The sequence below is a fragment of the Cephus cinctus genome, unplaced genomic scaffold, assembly GCF_000341935.2.
Source record: "Cephus cinctus unplaced genomic scaffold, Ccin1 Ccin1_scaffold0967, whole genome shotgun sequence".
NCBI lineage: Eukaryota > Metazoa > Arthropoda > Insecta > Hymenoptera > Cephidae > Cephus > Cephus cinctus.
Genome location: NW_014333524.1, coordinates 197,181 through 215,327, shown reverse-complemented (window position 1 = coordinate 215,327; position 18,147 = coordinate 197,181). Strand labels below are relative to the sequence as shown.

At 37.0% G+C, this 18,147-nt stretch overlaps 1 protein-coding gene across 19 annotated transcripts in view; it reads left to right on the top strand.

The window, feature by feature from the left end:
• LOC107271413 (hemicentin-1) overlaps nucleotides 1–17,719 on the top strand; it is a 113,641-nt gene extending 95,922 nt beyond the window's left edge. For 3 of the 19 annotated variants that reach the window (XM_025088648.1, XM_015747380.2, XM_025088649.1), the window contains 7 exons: nucleotides 1,798–1,834; nucleotides 4,335–4,765; nucleotides 7,046–7,156; nucleotides 7,804–7,925; nucleotides 9,459–10,079; nucleotides 11,136–11,971; nucleotides 15,393–15,528. In XM_025088648.1, the coding sequence (XP_024944416.1) occupies nucleotides 1,798–1,834; nucleotides 4,335–4,765; nucleotides 7,046–7,156; nucleotides 7,804–7,925; nucleotides 9,459–10,079; nucleotides 11,136–11,969 (2,156 nt within the window). In that variant the 3' untranslated portion in view covers nucleotides 11,970–11,971; nucleotides 15,393–15,528. Of the gene's footprint in view, nucleotides 1–1,797; nucleotides 1,835–4,334; nucleotides 4,766–7,045; nucleotides 7,157–7,803; nucleotides 7,926–9,458; nucleotides 10,080–10,449; nucleotides 10,659–11,112; nucleotides 11,972–13,322; nucleotides 13,421–15,392 lie in introns of those variants that run through there. The other 16 variants (XM_015747382.2, XM_015747383.2, XM_025088650.1 and 13 more) reach the window with 15 other exon arrangements.
• Nucleotides 17,720–18,147: the final 428 nt, after the last annotated feature.

The window sequence follows — 18,147 nt, the reverse complement described above, 5'->3', positions numbered from 1 at the left end:
CCCCCCCCCCCCCCCAAAAAAAAAAACAAGAAACGCTTTTCTTCATAAAGACGAACAAAAAATAGAGGAAAAGGAAAGGGTTCTACGAATTGACTTATTGCATGCACTTAGCGCGAGTTCGATAAATTCGTTTCGTCAAAGACAAAAAAGAATATACTTGAATTTGCCGAGATTTCGGTCCGTTCAATTTGCGCATGAGAGTACTGTTGCATCTGAGGTTTATTTTTTTTTAAATGGTATATATATACATACATATGTAGTAATAGTATCTGTTGACTTCTAAAGATTTCATTAGATCCCACAGATAAAGTTTTTGGAAAATTAGTCTTAACGTATGTACTAAATGCTCGGGTTGGCTTCTAATTAGTATTTTCGACTTAAGTCCCGCAGTAACAGATGCTCAATACCGCGAAACTGCTAGTTAACCGAATTGTTGATTTACGTAATCATAGTTCTATACATAGTCCATGTTTACCGACAGTGTGGGTCGTATTTATCCAGTGCCTTTGGATTTGAGAATTTCGAACTTTTAATGACGGCGTCTACGCAAAACTTAGCCTGGCGAATTTCTGTACTTTGGGCGATCAATGGTTACTTGGGTGTAGTGCAAAAACAAACGTTGGCAAAATTTTCAGATTGACATAGCACGCGAAATATCAACTGCACAGTGAGACAGCTAATTATACTCAGGTCATTGTTAGCTTTCACTTGTCATCCAAAAGGAACGGGTCTGTAGGTTCGAAAGGTCGCTGTTGCGCCTAACAGTGGTGTCATCACAGTGAAGGGTAGTAAAGCGTAATAAAGACCCGGGATCGATGGTAGTAGCTCGTGCACGACTGCCTCTCGCGATTTCTAGTAAGTAAAATACGACAGAATGACGAATTGATTCCCGCGTGCCTCTGAAGTCCCGTCGATGGCTGAGCTATACATACACGCTTTGCGAACTTTGACTTTATAAATTATAAGTTAGCCGTGTTACGAGACAGAATTGAAATTGGCAAAATTTAGGGAACGATCGCAGAATGGGATTTTTCTTTCTTTCTCAGGGAGATAATAATATTCACGACTTTGGTTATTCTTAGACCAATTCCTGATAGACCGGAGTTTCTCCTGCACGTTGCTTGATATGGTTATTTTTTTTTCTTTTATTTGAATTAAAGATTTCGACTGCATATGTGAAGAAGGAACGGGAGGGACAGAGGGGGAGGAAGAATATGTAAAAGATGACACTGAAATTCAAAATTTTGTTTCCACATTTTTAACAAACTATTTTTTTTCGGTACTCAACTGGAATGTCTCCTCAAGGTCATATTGCATTGAAAGTTTAATTGTTCACATAATTTTTAAATTTATCCAGGAGTACATAGCGACGTATGCTGATGATGTATACAAACGTTCACGTTTCGTCAAAATTTTCCTTTTTTGTATCTACCGAAATTTTCGTTCTTGTAGATGTGATGTTTTTTTTATTGATTTTTGGCAAAGTGAACATATTATTTTGAGTCGTAAATACGAAATTAGTACAATTAGGTATATTAAGCATGAATTGCGCGTCAGCACGCGAGGGAATTTCTTCACGGTTTATATACTTGATTCTCTGGTAATATTTAATACAAAAAAAAGAGGGATTTAAAAATTCATCTAAAAATTGTTACCAAATATTAGTAGAACTTTTCCAGAAATTCTCAGCGCGTGTCGCGTGACTTAGCCAACGTCACTAACACGATCTTATTTGTTTCTGTTTTGCTTTTTAATTTGGACTTACTAAACAAAAAACAAACAAACAAATGAAACCAGACAATAACCGGGTGGTCGAGTTGGAAGAACGTGAACAGTAAGTACCTCATTTATTTTACAGCATATTCGCTTAGTTGAACAGAAAATCAATTCCTTATTTTTTCCCTGAGTACACCTTATTTTAATGTAGTACCTTTTTTTCCATATTTAATCTGTTTTGTAGTTGTCTGCTTGTTTTGGGGTATTTTTTTAATCTTGCGACACAGCTTACGCACGTTGCACATTTGTACAATGTAGACATATTGCACGAGTAGAAGTAATTGCATTGCTACCGTACAGTCCCAAATTGTACAAATGTTTTAAAAATATAAAAACATTAAGGAAACATCACCGTTAAAAATTCCCACCCGGTGTAAGATTTGCACGTTGAAAAAAGTTTCGAAAATTCGATAATTTTAATTTTTTTTTCTTCGTTTACATTTGCAAAACATTTTTATGCTTAATTCCAAGTGAACGTTATCATATTTCGAAAAATTCAATTATGCTATATAAATTAAGAAACACATGTTGGACATTTAACGGATACAAGAGGTAAGATATAGCACGGGCTCACAAGGCTTTTTTTTTTAATGAATTTTTCATTGAACGTCTAATTTTTTTCTCACTGGTGAAATGTTATAAACCCGAGGGCATGATAGCCGTAATAATACGGCAAAAGTCTTAATAAATTGATGAAAGTTTTCGTAATTTTTCAAAAACGCATCAGTCGAGTGAGGGTGGGTCCAAAGCAATTTCGTATACCCGATCGATCTTGAAAAGTTTTATACCATTTTTTTCTCGATTTAAACAATGACTCTGTCAATCATCCCCCCAAACGCTTTCATCTTGCGCGTCCCATCTTATTTAAGGGATCATCACAGTGTGACCGCCCGAAAAATAGCCGATTTTCGCAATTTTTTTTTAGGTGGATGGAATAAGTTAATCGGTCTAATTTTTTTTTACAAATTGAAGCACCTATGAAATATACAAAATGATTATTTAAACATTCTTTATGTATTGTTTAACGTTGCTTTTATGTGTGGAAAATTGAATTATGACTCTGTCAATCATCCCCCCAAACGCTTTCATCTTGCGCGTCCCATCTTATTTAAGGGATCATCACAGTGTGACCGCCCGAAAAATAGCCGATTTTCGCAATTTTTTTTTAGGTGGATGGAATAAGTTAATCGGTCTAATTTTTTTTTACAAATTGAAGCACCTATGAAATATACAAAATGATTATTTAAACATTCTTTATGTATTGTTTAACGTTGCTTTTATGTGTGGAAAATTGAATTGAAAAAAAATGGTGTCCCATGGTGGCCAGGATTGCGGGCGCAAATTTTACCTCAAACAAAAATTTCAAATGGTTCATAAATCTGTAAGAAAGCCGCTATGCTCCTATGGAGGCTTTTTTGTTTTTAGTGAAATTTGAAAAAATGGCGTCGGTTTGAACAAAACATATAAAATTTAGCCTTTTTTTCGACAGTTTTTCGTAAAAAAAAAATAGGAAGATTTCAAAATAAAGAAAAAAGCTTCCATAGCAACATAAGAAATGACGTCAAGAATGTTCTGTTAAAATTTCAAATGGATAGCCTGAAAATTCTTCCTTGAGAGTGGCCACCGTTTTGAAAAACACCATTCCGAGAAAAACGCGTTTAAACATCGGAGTGCGCCAGGTATAACCGTCTAATCCCTTCTTCTGAAAAAGACTGTAGCGACCGAAATAATTCGAATTTCGACATAAAAATCGGACAGAATATTTATAACCGTGTATACTATCAGATAAAGAAAAAACAAAAAAATCAATTTTTTGAAAATTTTACACTGTGATGATCCCTTAAGGTAAGAGAGCAAACTACACTTTTGAAAAAAGTATGCTACGTGCCATGGGGGTTTAATAATCCTTGGAAAAAGGATGTGACTAGAAATGGGGATGTTCGTATTAAAAGTGAGAATTAACGAGTTGAGCAGCAAACCATGAAATGACGTAGGTGACCCTTAGTAAAGAAAAAATGTCTATCCTTAGAAAATATTAGATCATTTTTATCTCTTAATTAGAATTTATCATACTTTGTAAAATTTGATAAACTCTTATATCTTAATATACTTTGATAAGTTCTATTTTATATACTGCAAAATTCCTTCAAATTCACAAATAACACCGAACTCTGAGGTTGTTATAACAAAAATGCACAGCTAGTTTCTAAAGGTGAATGGGACACATCAGAACTATCTAATGCACTCACATACTTCAATAAACTGGATATTTTTTAAATAACAAAAAAAAAATGTTGTTAGGGGTTGATTTGGAACACGTACTGCTATAACTTACCTGAAGTAGAAATTATTTTTGAGAGCACTCAACTGCACTGTAACTTCATTAAAACAAATTGAATTACTATGATAAACGGTTTAAATAAAAAAAATTTTATGAAATTCCATTTTCCATTTCTATTTTTTAATTGAGTACTGTCTATCGAAAAAGAAAAATAATGAAAAAAGAAATACTAAATTTGCTCATACACTAGTAACTGTAGTGCATATCTTTCGATCAGTCCCGAAGGCGGTCCCCCAAGTCCTACGGCTTCATCGCATTCAACTCAGGGTCCAGCATTGCCGACTCCAGCACCAAGATGGCCACTGAAGCCAGGCGTCTTGGTGCACATAAATCGCACGCACAGTCTTCGATCTGGTTTGACTATTCGTGGGAACGAAACGCGGCATGGAACCCGTGTACCCATTGATGAAGCCGATTCATATCGATCAGTGGTATCGGTAATGGGGACGCGTGAAAATTCTGGTCAAGTAAGAAATCGACGGCCGGTGCGGCCGTTTCGACGCGGAAAAGACGAGAACCAGAGAGCCCTGAGCATGTCCGGTGTGCATGATGAGGGAATGTTGGCAAGAGCCAATAGGATAAGAGCCATGTTTGCTGGACAAATGAAGGAACCCGACACGTTTCCGGGCATCTCCAGGGAAAAGACAGGTAAGGGTTGTTAGGTATTCGCCTTGTGATCCTATGAAGATAATCTAATCGTCGGTACTTCATGTGATCCTTTTCATTCTACCCGTTCATGTCCTTTAATTCTACCTTTTGAAATTGAAAATTATCAGATTAGTACTTTTGACATAAAGAATAGTGACGGAATCATATCGAGTTCAAACCATTCGCATCTTTTGACCAGCTGTGGTGGCATACCTATAACCCCTAATGTACTGTTAAGGGATTTAATCCAGTAACGTCAAATTTAAATACCACAGTCGACTGAGGAATCAGATTTAAATCCCTTAACATTACATTAGGGGTTATAGGTATGCCACCACAGCTCTTCAAGAAACGCGATCGAGTTAAATCTGATTCCTCAGTCAGCTGCGTTGGTATTCAAATATAACGTCACTAGATTAAAAAATGTTTTTCTCCAGTACGTTACGTATTTTCAAGATTTTCAAAAATTCTGAAAATTCCCATGAAATTGTCGCTCCAAGTTTTGCATTTCATAGTTACATCGTAACATCAGTCTTATGGCCGACGTCCTAAAAAAACATCTCTGTGCAGTTACGCTCGAGGTGTCTTGCTGCTCTCGTATTCTCCTAGCAAAACAGCTTCAGGCCATCCGCATTCTCTTCTGCGTATAGCGTAGCCTCTCAGGCGTTTAGTGAGACTTTCCATAGAAATACAGACAGCCGTTCTCCCTTTCTCGTCCTCTGTTACTACTACGTGACAAGGGGGCATTGATGAATTATCCAAAATGTCCTTTTGAAATTAAATCGGAGCCACAAGAAAATAACTTTCATAAATAGTATTTTACTCATTCTCGAGCCTTTTCATAACTTTGCAAGTCTATCACTTAGAGCATAATCAAATATTGGAAGTAGTCCGAATCGTCGATTTAAATTAGTAGTTTCAGTTGCCGTCACTCGAAGTGCAAGTTGTCCACGATAGACGATTGATGATTGGCTAAATAAGCATGCGGGAGGGAAAAGAAGAAGTCAGGTGCACAGAAAAAACCGTCACTGACTGTCACTCTAAACTAAACTCGAAAACTGGTGCTCCGGACGATACTTGAGATTCATTCAATTGAGGTTATATGACTGCATCGCAAGTATCAATAGGCAAGAATAACATAAGTGTAAACTTGTAGGTTGAAATTTGTTTATTATCGCAAATGTTGCTATTTTAGCGTTATTGTCCTTGCGTTAAGGTAAGTGGAGAAGAACGTCTTTAATTCATTTGATATTAAGAAGGTAAGAGGATTTGGAAAGAAAGAAAACGGATGAGAGAAAATAATATTAAACAGAATCCGAAAATATTTAGAAAATGGGATTGGATGGGAACGTTCGTAAGAAAATATAGAAAAGAAGTACAAAAATAAAAAAGTAATAAAGAAATAAGAAAGTGAAGATATATGCGAGTAGGAACGCAAGAAATGGGAGTATGTAAGTAAAGAAGAAATAAGTATAGAGAAAAAAAGGATGGAAATGGGTAAACGTCCAAGAGACCAGTTATAGGAGACCGACTCGTGGACGAATGACCGCTCCGAGCTTAGGCACCTTCTTAAGACAAGTACAGACAAATTGTACAACTTCTAGTACTTCTAGAATTGAAAATTCAGTATTTTCTTCTTTAGACGACACTTTTTTCTATACTGGAATTCAACGTGCATTTTGAAGTTATTTCTTAATATTAAATGAATTAACGACGTTCTTCTTCACTTACCTTATCGCAATGACAATAATACTGAAAAAGCAACATTTGCGATAATAAACAAATTTTATCCTACAAATTTACACTTTTGTTCTTCTTGCCTATTGATAGTTGTGATGCAGTCATATATCCTCAATTGAGTGAATCTCAAGTACCGTCCAGAACATCAGTTTTCGAGTTTAGTTTAGAGAGACAGTCAGTGACCGTTTCTCCTATATACCTGATTTCTATCTTCTCCCTTCCGCAGCTTATTCAGCCAATCATCAATCGTCTAGCGTGGAACACTTGCGTTACGAGTGGCAACAACTGAAATAACTGATTAGGATACAAGAATCACTGTTTGATGTTTGCCAAGCAAGAGATTAATTTTCTTCCTAACATTACTTCATGAACCTAACCTAACCTAATTGAACTGAATTTCTAATTTACATGCTTCTTTTATTCATTTCTTTTTATGTTTATATTTTTTGGTGCCGCTGTACAATGCGGTCAGCTAAGTGCATGAAATTGGCTTTATGTGTTTGTCTGTGAACATTTGTTCATGTTCTGTGTTCTCGTCAGCCGTGACTTACAAGAGAATTGCACCCCGGACAATGCACAATGCACCTATAGCGCAGCATTCCCTACAGAAGAACTGCCAAGTCTCGCGTAAGCGTAAGAAACCTGGTGCAGGTACGTAGCAAATCAGACTTTACTAGGCACGCATAACAAAGCGGGAGACTCTTGAGAACAAAGGCAGACAAATTTAACGAATGTATATTTTCTTATTAATATGATTTTCGGAACAGCATCTTGGATTCGATATATAATATTTTTTCACACTTTAACTATTATAAATTAAAAAGTAAATTTCCATATTTTCAAGAGTATCCATACACGTTCAAAATGTATGCTATTTTGAGATGCAGTTCTGCTCGATTATTATAGCTTGTGAATGTGCATCGAAATGAGAATCAAAATGCAGAAACGATTTATAAACATGAACAAAATCTAAAAAGTATCCTATTTTATTACTGTGACACTTTTTGTTCCCTTCATGATTCTTTCGTAACACCCGTGTTAAATCAATAGGACTCAGGTGCTAGACTTATCAGTGGACAACTTTGAAAATCATTTATTTCATTCAACAATGTTGCGCCAACAGATTTCTGTAATTCGTTCGTCCCTGAGAGAATGGGATTACAGAAAAGGTGAAGCAACAAAAGTGCAAATGGAAGTCCCTATAATTTCACCCAATTCTTAATAATCATGCGTCACTATACTTTTTCCAATATAGACACTTTCAGATTTTACCTAAAATATTATTTTCGTATGTACAGATCCCAATCAGGCAGCGAACAATAACCACGTGGACAGCGTTTCGGAAAGACTTCCGGAACCCGAGACGAAAACCTTTTACGAGAATTTGCCCTTTCATGGAATTCAGACGCCACCAAATAAGGTGAGACTAGAATTAATTTCAAGCCAGTTACACGAAGAATGCGATATTATAAAAAAACAACAACCAAATCGCTTTCTCGCTTTTTTAAACAATATTCTCAAGGCATGATTGTTTATCAACGAGTGTTATAATTAATTAATATTATTTTATCACATTTTTTAAAATTACCCTTTAATACGTGTCGTGAATGCATTTGTGCTTAGTCCAGAGAATTGAACGTGAAAAAAGGTCCCACGGCCATAGAGGTATTTCCCATAATAAATCGCAAAGCCCTTAGGACCAGTGGAATGTTCAGTTATAGCGTCACTTGGGATCACTCAAAGTAGCATGTCGCTGCCTAATAGAGAAGTAGTTAAGAGAACAAGGAAGGGTTGATTTGGTGAGACGGAAGAGACCAGCATGGAAGAGATCGGCATGAGTGGTGAGACAGGAGAGTGGTTCGAGCCGGGAGTAAAGCCACCGTGAAATAATCGTATTACAAGGGTGGAGCTTCGAAATGGAAAGAGGGTTGCAGTCCTAGGAGCGTGCCGGGATGGAAACCGCATAGAGCACGAGTCTCGCTAAGGGTGTAGTAAAAGTGAAGAGGTGCACCACCGCGGCAAGCTCTGACCTCGTGGTTTGAGAGCTCCAAAGAGCTCGAGGAGGGTTATGTTAATGTCTGGTCCTATGAACAGCCACTACCCCTTTCCACGAACCTGATCATTCTCGTACCACGTCTCACCTCCCACTCGTCACCCCTCAGAGAATTTACTTGAGCACGGTACAGAGGCTTCCCACCCTTAAAGTCTTCATCCAAGACAGGTCTTAACTCAATTTTCAAAATTTCATCAGAAACCACGGGCTTTGCGATTGGATCTGTACTCTGTGACATATATCCTTCTCTCTGCGCCAATAAGTATTTGGACGTGGGATATATTTTGAGAATATTTCATATTTTCAATTTCAAGGAGTATTTTCCTCGATGGTATTTCCGATTATCATATATTAGAGAAAATGTAATTGTGAATCAAACGTCAAAAAGTGTGTCAAACGTGACTCTTAAATTGAGCAACTGCACATGCGATATAATCTACATTCGCAAGTGACGTAACGCCCGATGCGCTACACGGAACGATCGATTCGAAATAGCGAAAATGGCTGAGAGGGTTGTCACAGGGTACAGTAGAAAGGGTATTGCATTCGACGGAGAATCATTGCAGAATATATTCCTGTGCATCCGTGCGGGCCATTAGCTGATATTGGCTGCCATGGAGGCCAGGACCAGAGCCAAAAAGGATCAGACTGGATGTGAGAGGCCACTAGGGATTTTAGAAAATTTAATTCATTAAATTTATGGACGCAAAGTTTCACGATTTAGTCACGCTTTGATATTTGTATGATCATTTTTGTGAAAAAAAGGAAGTTAAGTTCCTAAGAAAAATACCTAGTGTCTATCTGTGATTCAGGAAAAGAATTGATAAAAAAAAATCACCATTCAAATGACCAGGTAAGCTAGCTACCCTATAACAGGTAGTTGGACATTACATGTTTTAGTTGGTATCCCCTAAGTTTGCTCGAGTTTCGGCTTTGCATGGCACATTGCGCTCGAGTCCGAACACCATGACCTCATCGTCCTCGAGGAACACCAGCCCCTGGCCCGGTAGTTCCGGTTACGGAAGTACCCGAAGTCACTTGGGTCCCCACTACAGTCCCAATAACATGCCGAGGAACAATTCACCGGAACCACGATACAACACGCTGAAGCCACGCAGACGGAAGCATAAGGCTCAATTTTACTCATTACGATTGTGTCGACGACATCAGAATACGCACAGGAATTACCAACTGTACGCCATACCGATTTACAAAAGCTGTCCTCATAAGAATGCCAGTACCAGTACCATTGCTACTACCTTAAGGTCATCCGAGGTCAGTCCCACTTCCACCATCACGAGAACCAGCATCGCGGGTATATCCAATCTCGCTCAATCGGATGTGCCTAATTCTACGATGAGTATCAGTAACGTGTCTGGGGATTTTCTCAATGAATCGTCGACTGTGCTACCACCTACGCCAGCACCACGAACGAGGAAAACCGATCCCTCCCGTCATACCTACCAAAACGTTCCACCTCCTGTTTTTCCAATGAAAAACTTGGCGCTTCGTAATATCAAGGTTTGTCGCTTACTAATATTTTTAATGCTCAATCACCTTATTTTGCCAATTTTCTTCGCGCCGGGACACTATCACAAGTCTAGAGATTTTTGTATCTATACCTTGTTACGAAATTCAGTAAGTTTGTGATATGTATTTCGAAAATGACACAAGCTTTACAGAAATGTGTATTAAAAGAAAAGAAAACAAAAGCGTTAGATATTTTTTTCAAAAATTATGTTTTGCCAAAACAAAAAAAAATCAGTGTCCCCGCGCTCACTCGATGCAATATATAGCGTTTCCAATTAATTAGCCGCCCACATCTCTCTCCGCCCCTACAGTACCTAATAAATTAAAACTTGCACGTTTATACATGAGTGTCGTCCATTAGATGTAACACAGCACCCACAAGAAAGTAGGAGAAAATAGAGAGCGGCTCGATGCCGGGTTTTAATCGGAAATCGTGTTTTCCCTGCTAAGCTGGATCCGGGCATCTATGTAGCGACGGCCTTAGTGCATGTGAGCCGCGCCTCAAGTAAGTCACATACACAAAGTTACACAGATACACATACTGATTACGCAAAATCACATATGGTAGATATTCGTATAAGTTTTTGCAAAGTTAAGCGTTACAATTTTCTCGTATGCGCGTAAATTAAAGTCTAGGGAATATGGTAGTGGGTTTCACGCGGAAATTATTATTTCGTTGATAAAAATTTGTCCAACCTTTCACCATAGAATTCGTGGTCTTTAACATGATACGAATCGACTCGATATACCTTCCTGTCGTTAAGAAGGAGCCTTTCTTATTCGACGTCGTTTAATTAGCAATCTGACTTACCTTACGATACTCCTCCGAAGATGTCTTATAAGTTGATTGAATAATAGCAATAGACGTAATCACCAATATAAGGTCAACTTGCAGTAAAATAACTAACACGTATCAAAGAGACACACGAGTAGCCTACTGTACGTTAACAAGTAAATGGAAAAAGAAACTAATCTAAATAAATTGAAAGAACCTGTACTAACAAGACCCTAATCCTCGCTCCAGGAGACTAACGGTGCCTGTTCCAGACGAACAGCCTATACAACTACCAGGAACATTACCAGCAACACCAGGAGATGCAGCAATACGGTTATCCAATAGCGAGCAGCAGTTCGAGTCAGCTAACCCTGCCACTAACACGAAGTCTCCATCATTCCTCGGTAGTGAGTCCCTTGCAGCCCTCATTCACCCAGACTAACAATCATCGTCATTCCCTGATGGGCAATAGGCTATTGAACGATGGTAGCACAACCCTACCGCCATTATCCCTGGTGCAAAGTGAGATGGAAGATATTCATCATCATCAACAAATAGATCAGCAACAACAGCATCATCAGCAAAACTCTAGTAACGGTCGCAGACGACAGGAGCGCCGGAAGTATCGCAACAAACATGACAGACATGATAGGAAGGTTAAGAGACGCTCGAGGAGTGATAATAACGCGACGAACATAACCAGCATCACCACGAACACGACGACTAGCAATCATCATCATCAGAGTGCCGTTAGTGCCGGTAACAGCGGCCCTTATGGATTCTCAAGGGAGACCAGCTTCAATCAGGTCCAAGATCTTGGTATACCAGAGAGCTACAAGATATTGTATCCACATTATTACGAGGACGCCATTACCGAGTGCCCCACTGATTATCCTGTGAGAAATCCAACACCCCCTAGAGACAATAGCAATCGGATGATTAATCATCAGACCCCCCTTCATTACGCCGAATTGAATCTGGCAAAATCTCGTAAAGGGAAACGGTATTCGGCGCTAAGGGATACTAGACCACCCTCGGCACCACCTAGTAGCACGCAGTACGCCGAGCTTCACTTTCGGGACGTCGGTCAGGAGATCGACGTTTGAAGGTAGGGATATTAACCAGTGGATACCTTCCTTATCTGGGTCAGACACTTCAGTTTTAGGGAATTCCTTTGTTCTATTTCTTTCGTTTCATTACACCTGGGCACAGGTTACATTAGATGGTAGAACCTGATTCTAGTAGATGGTAGTGGTGATGGTGGTGATATGGTGCTATTTATTTATTTTTGATACTTACGTCAGGTAATTTTATGGTTGTATCTATGGCGTTAAAAAGACTTCGCGTGTTTTGACATTCTGATGGGATTTTTATAGTTTTATTTTTGACTCTAAAAATATAAGTATAGTTAGTCTTTGGAGTATTTGTTAATTTCACTTATTGCTGTATCATTACTTTTTTTTTAAATTCTAGTTTACGAAGTAGAAAAAAACTTTTTATCCTTAGTAACTCATAGCAGCGTAAAAAACGAATTTCACAAGTGGACCGTTTTCAAACTCAAACCGATGAAAGTATTCTACCCGTATCCGCAAATTCATTTTTATCATAAATTTCAATATGCCTCGTTCAACGATTCGTCTCGACTTTTATAAATATACAAACACTTTTCTTCGTCACGACGCACTCATGCGACACGCTCACATGCTTCATTACGTCATGCCTAAAAGCCGAACCATCATGGCACAACATACGAACGCCAGGATATTCCGGAGAAATAACTTTCTCGAATAATTCGAACAACGTCAAAAGTCGGAATCACCAGCGACAAATTAACTCATTGATATTCACGACCAAGTATCACATTGTGCAATTGAATCCAAAATCCCTGAAATTCCGCAGATAATTCATTTCCGTATCCTTCCTCTCAAGATGGGCCATTCTGGAAACAACCAACCAACCCCTACTTTATACTACTCTTAACAGCCATAAACGAATATACAAACACAAATGTACATGGGAGACCCTAGTATGTACATATATATGTATATATACACATAGAGAGAACAGCCACTTCCTAATGGGAGCTCACAGTACCAAGAGAGAGTTATGTTCAAAAGACCATCCTCCAAAGCCACCCCTAAACCAGGACGCTAGAGGACAGCATTGTGAGCTACAATAGGCAAGGAACTCCCAGGTAGCAGTATGCGCAGACCTAACCTTATAGCGTGAGCTTGACTCTAAGACCCCATAGGTAAAATAATCCAACTTCAGAGCTACCACCTCATACCCACCCACAGCTCCAATGAAATCCCGGTACCTATATTCGAAAGAGCCACAAGTCTTCTATGGTCTGCACATAACCTACTAACGCAACACACATGTTCGTGCACTGTTGCATGAGCCCCTCCTAACCTGAATGGACCCACCCTTACTATCATCTCTTAACTGTCTGTTTGTAGGAAGGTCGACTGGCTATGAGCGATACGTACATTTACTAGAAGACTTCATTGATAAAGTCTCGCACAGAACTAGGGCTCTCTCTGTCTAATCTATATAGGTACGGTTATGATGTCCTTTGTTCCTTTTCTTTTTTTCTTTTCTATCTATTTATCTATCTTTGTCGCTCTTACGTTCTTTTTTTTTTTCTTATGAGCCATGACTGGTTTAGGACTCTGTTATCTGGTATAACGATCTTCTTGGATTTTCTGTCTTATTCCTTTTTATTCTGCTGGTGGGCTATGCTTGTTAACATGCCATTTTTTGCGAGCTTTGTAGTATAGAGAATGGAGCTGATTTGTCTGATTTACTTTTTTTTCTTTTACAAGTCCCATTGGGAATTGTATATGTGTATCGTCAATCTTAATGATTGAATTTGGAGACATCGTTTTTGATCCTTATTTTAAATTATGTATAGTCGTTTGAGGCATTAATATTTATATGAATGATATCAAAAGAATTCTGTAAGTTAGAGCCTCCTAAGAACCTCATATTTGCGAATACTCAAATATATTGCAAAAATATTTTTGCAATAATTATAATGAACCGTGACAAAGTTCCTGGTTGAATGAAATAATTAAAAAATTTACCGTTTTGGCAATTTTTGAAATACACAGAATTTCACTTACGTTTTCATGCTTATACATATGTATATAAATTTCCTGCAGTTATATACTTTCCGATCTAGAATCAAAATTGTTTATTCAAATATCACACCGTCATTATTCCTGTTCGGGTTTCTTTGTTTATTAGTACAGAGAGAAACGGATAACAGAGAGATGCATTCGTTGGACGCAATGCAAAATATTTTGGGATTATTTGCGAATTTTTACATCTTAAAGAATTTTCTAGACGCTCACTCTTTTCACATTAGTTAATTACAAATTGCGTCACGTATGAAGCTTTGCGAAATAACAAATTTTAAGTTCTCTTTCCAGTCTAAAATTCTTCGTGGACAGGTAGGATAATTTTTCGATAAATGTTTCTCACCTCACGGTGCACGATGAATTAGGTTACTTGCAGTGTTTGCTAATCATTGATCACGCGTTTTTTGCAAAATTATCATTCTTCGTGCTTTTGCTTTGAAAGACAATAGCTTTCGAATTTGACTTGGAAAAATTAATCAATCATTTTAGATTCGATGTTTATCCAAGACAATGTTAATGTATAGAATAAATAAAATTAGCATCTGATTAATTAGTTTAATAGTCAAACTCTTTTGTAATTTGAAAATCATACAAGTTTTAAAGACATTTCTACCTCTCTAGATTCATTAAACCTCCATTAATACATTTATCACGCTTGTGACAACTTTGACATAACTGTTGTATAATACTATAGAATTTATGTATAGTTGAGACATAATTTTAACAAGAGAAACTAAATCCGTTGAACATGTTGTTGTGAAATACTTGTTTTTAAACGTCAATAACATATTTTCTGTTGAAACTTACTACTTATTACAAAATTGTAAATAATTAAAATACAAGGAAAAAGTTTTTTAATTAAAAACATTTTGTTAGCCTCCTGATTAACCGTCAACCATACAAACACGTGACTATCAATATCATTACTCTCTCCAAGAGTGAGGGGCTAATTAAATTATTAGTTGACTGTATATTTAACAAAGGGTTTAATGTTCCTTATTCCACGACAGTATCCGTTACTAGATCTATTAGGGACAATATATCAAAGTCAGTTTAATCGTGTGAAATATTAGAGATTTGTAGGCGGAGAAACGATATTGCTTATAGAATCCAATCAAATCCGAGTTTGAGTAAAAGAAAAATACTTTCTTCTGCAAAAATTTCACCTAAAATTTGAATTTGTATAAAATATTAATTACGAAAAAAATATATATATAATGGCAGTTTGCATTATTTTATGTTGTCTACATCTTCTTATATAGAGTGTGGTCATACTCGAAATACAGCATAAAAAATATATTATGATTAAAAGAAATTATTGGATGTTGTAAGTGATAATTTCTTTTTCTTTTTTTCAAAAAAAAAAAACAACCAATGACCGTACAGCCCTTCAAGCCGGAATTCTCGGATTTGGATTACGCCGATGTGGACTATCGATCTTATGGTCCGATTAATTACAAGGCAGCCAGTGTCGCCCTCTTGCAGAACCGGAAGCAGCCACCCGGAATTCAGCAGAAGGAGCCAGAGCGTCGTCCCCAAATGTACGGTGTACTGGACGACGAGGAATTACTGTGAATTTTTCGGCGACAAACTACTGGCGCATGTAAAAGTTCCACTAGCATGAGAAGCGGAAGAGAGAAAACAAGAACATGAAAATCCCTAAACGAGAATACGGTGACGTGTTTGGTGTGTCATATGTGAGAAAATAAATAGAATCACCCAAGGTGAAAGAAAATAAAAAAGAACAAAATATGTAAATAAAAATTTGTATGCGCCAGACTCTTGTGCTGTGGGATCAAATAAAATTTTTGAAGTCCAAGACGAAGAACGAGGAAAGCAAGATAACGCTATCCGTATAGCACGAATATTGTTTCCTGTGGGAAGAAAGGAATCAAAAAACTGTACAGAAAGAAGGAAATACTTTGTAAAAAAAAATGAATAAGAAATTACCAGATACGAGAATGTCGCATTGGTGAATTAGGATAATAATTTACGAGGGATTATTAATTCTCCGTTTCGTTTCTCTATTTTTGGTTTGGTATAAGCCAGATGCGACACGAAAATCATTTCTGCAGTGGGGTTGGAAAAAAATTTTAACTACCCCTCACAGTGGAACTCTGTACAGAATATACATATGCATATAATGTAATGTCGTGGCGTTATGGAGGGTAGATTTTTCTCGCGGTTTGGGATTTTCAAAAATTTCATCTGGCGAGGATGAATGCCATCGTTGTTGTTGTTCTTGTTGTTGTTGCAGTTGTTGTTTAAAGAAATTATTTTTCTCCCAACTATTTTTGTCGTGTTTTTACGATTTTCCGTAAGATTTCTCTCTATTCGCCCTCTTTCTCTCTCTCTATCTGTCCAGTAGCCTTCTTTTGAATTTTGGAAAGGTATCGTTCGTCTTTTATTTGTACGAGCCGTATTATTTTTCGTGGGGACACAAAAGAACTACCCGTCAGTGCCAGCGTACGCGCGAGACTTATCCATAATTAAATTAATAATCAATATTAAATAACAACTTTATTAACGGTAGAGTTAAGTGTATCTCCATATTACAATAACAGCGGGATTTATGGATGTGAGAGAACAAAAATCCGCTTGGAAACTCGACAAGGCTTTTTCACCACGGTCGATACTTATTCAGGACAAATTTACAATATTTTCCGAAATTGTGATTTATCAAAAAAAAAAAAAAAAAAGTAAAATACCCCAAAATATCGTACTCGATATCTTGCTCTGGCTGCCAAATAAAACTGCCGGTTATACACAGGGTAAAAAAAGAAATAATAAGTAAACGAATATAGTAATTAATTAAATCATTAGCACTTTACATTATCCGTGATTTTACCAACTTATGGAAAATCGTTGCCCGATCATTTTGAAAATATAAACAAATCGAAAACAATCCTCATAAAGTTCTCCCTTATCACATTCTCATTTTTCATTATGCAAAACAAACGCACGCTGTAAACAATTGTCTCAATATTATTCGTAACTCTCCGGTGTAATCTGCTCGCAAGAGGAGACTTCTTCATTATCGAGTGAATAATTGTTGAAAAAAAATAATTTATACAAATTTTTTACAGTGCATGCGCCATACAGCTATTCTCTTTCGTTAGAGAAACGGAAAGCTGTCTGGTAAAAAAAAAAGAAATAGAGAAATATGTACACAAAAAAAACTAGAAAAACAAGATAGGTATACTGAATAACACGAAAAGTGTGAATCGCATTGTGCAAATAAAACAATATAAAACAATGCCTTATCCAGTTTCCAACGTGCGCCGGCGAATCCTGCATTTAAGTTACAAACGCATATACTATACGTATATACATTTATGGATATACCATATTTATGTGCATATATACATTACATATATAGTATAATGTATGCTATATATTTTTGAATACGGTATATATGCACATATATATAGTATGAATTTTCTTTTTTAATTTCCATTAGGGGTATATATGTATTGGCGCCAATTCCTCGCGTGCTTTATTTTTGTCTCTTTCTGTTTTCATCCCGTTTGCACGATCAAGCGAGGCAAAGCAAACAAAAAAAGTTATGGAACGAATGGAAAAATAAATAAGCCAAAAAAAGGCGGTTGCGCCTATTCTGTCCATTACTGCGATGAACTTTATTTTAGACCACTTGTACCAAATCGGATTGTACCAATGACTCTAATAAAGGATTACTGATAATGACGTAATAATTTTTGAGGTATATGAATTTTTGTTACTCACAAATTTTCTGTCACTGGCTCATCGTGCTTTCCGCCTGGATAACAAAAACGGTAAGACCATATTTATTATTTATACATTTTATTATTAATACATTTTATTTTTTTATTTCAATCATCCTCCTCTGTATTACGTACTGAGTTTTATGATATATAATGTCAGTTGACTATTATTAATTGAATATAGATTATTACGTTCTATTCTACGGTTGACTGTTATTTTGCCGTTTTTTATTCTCAAACGCGTATACATATGCGTATTGTGAAAATAACAATGATTGATCATCTTAGACGAAAATATATATCCCATGAGAACGCGGGTATATCAATAAACGGGTATCAGTAAACTATGTAATAGAATGAATATAAAATCCATTTAACAATTTATTTCAAACGAAACA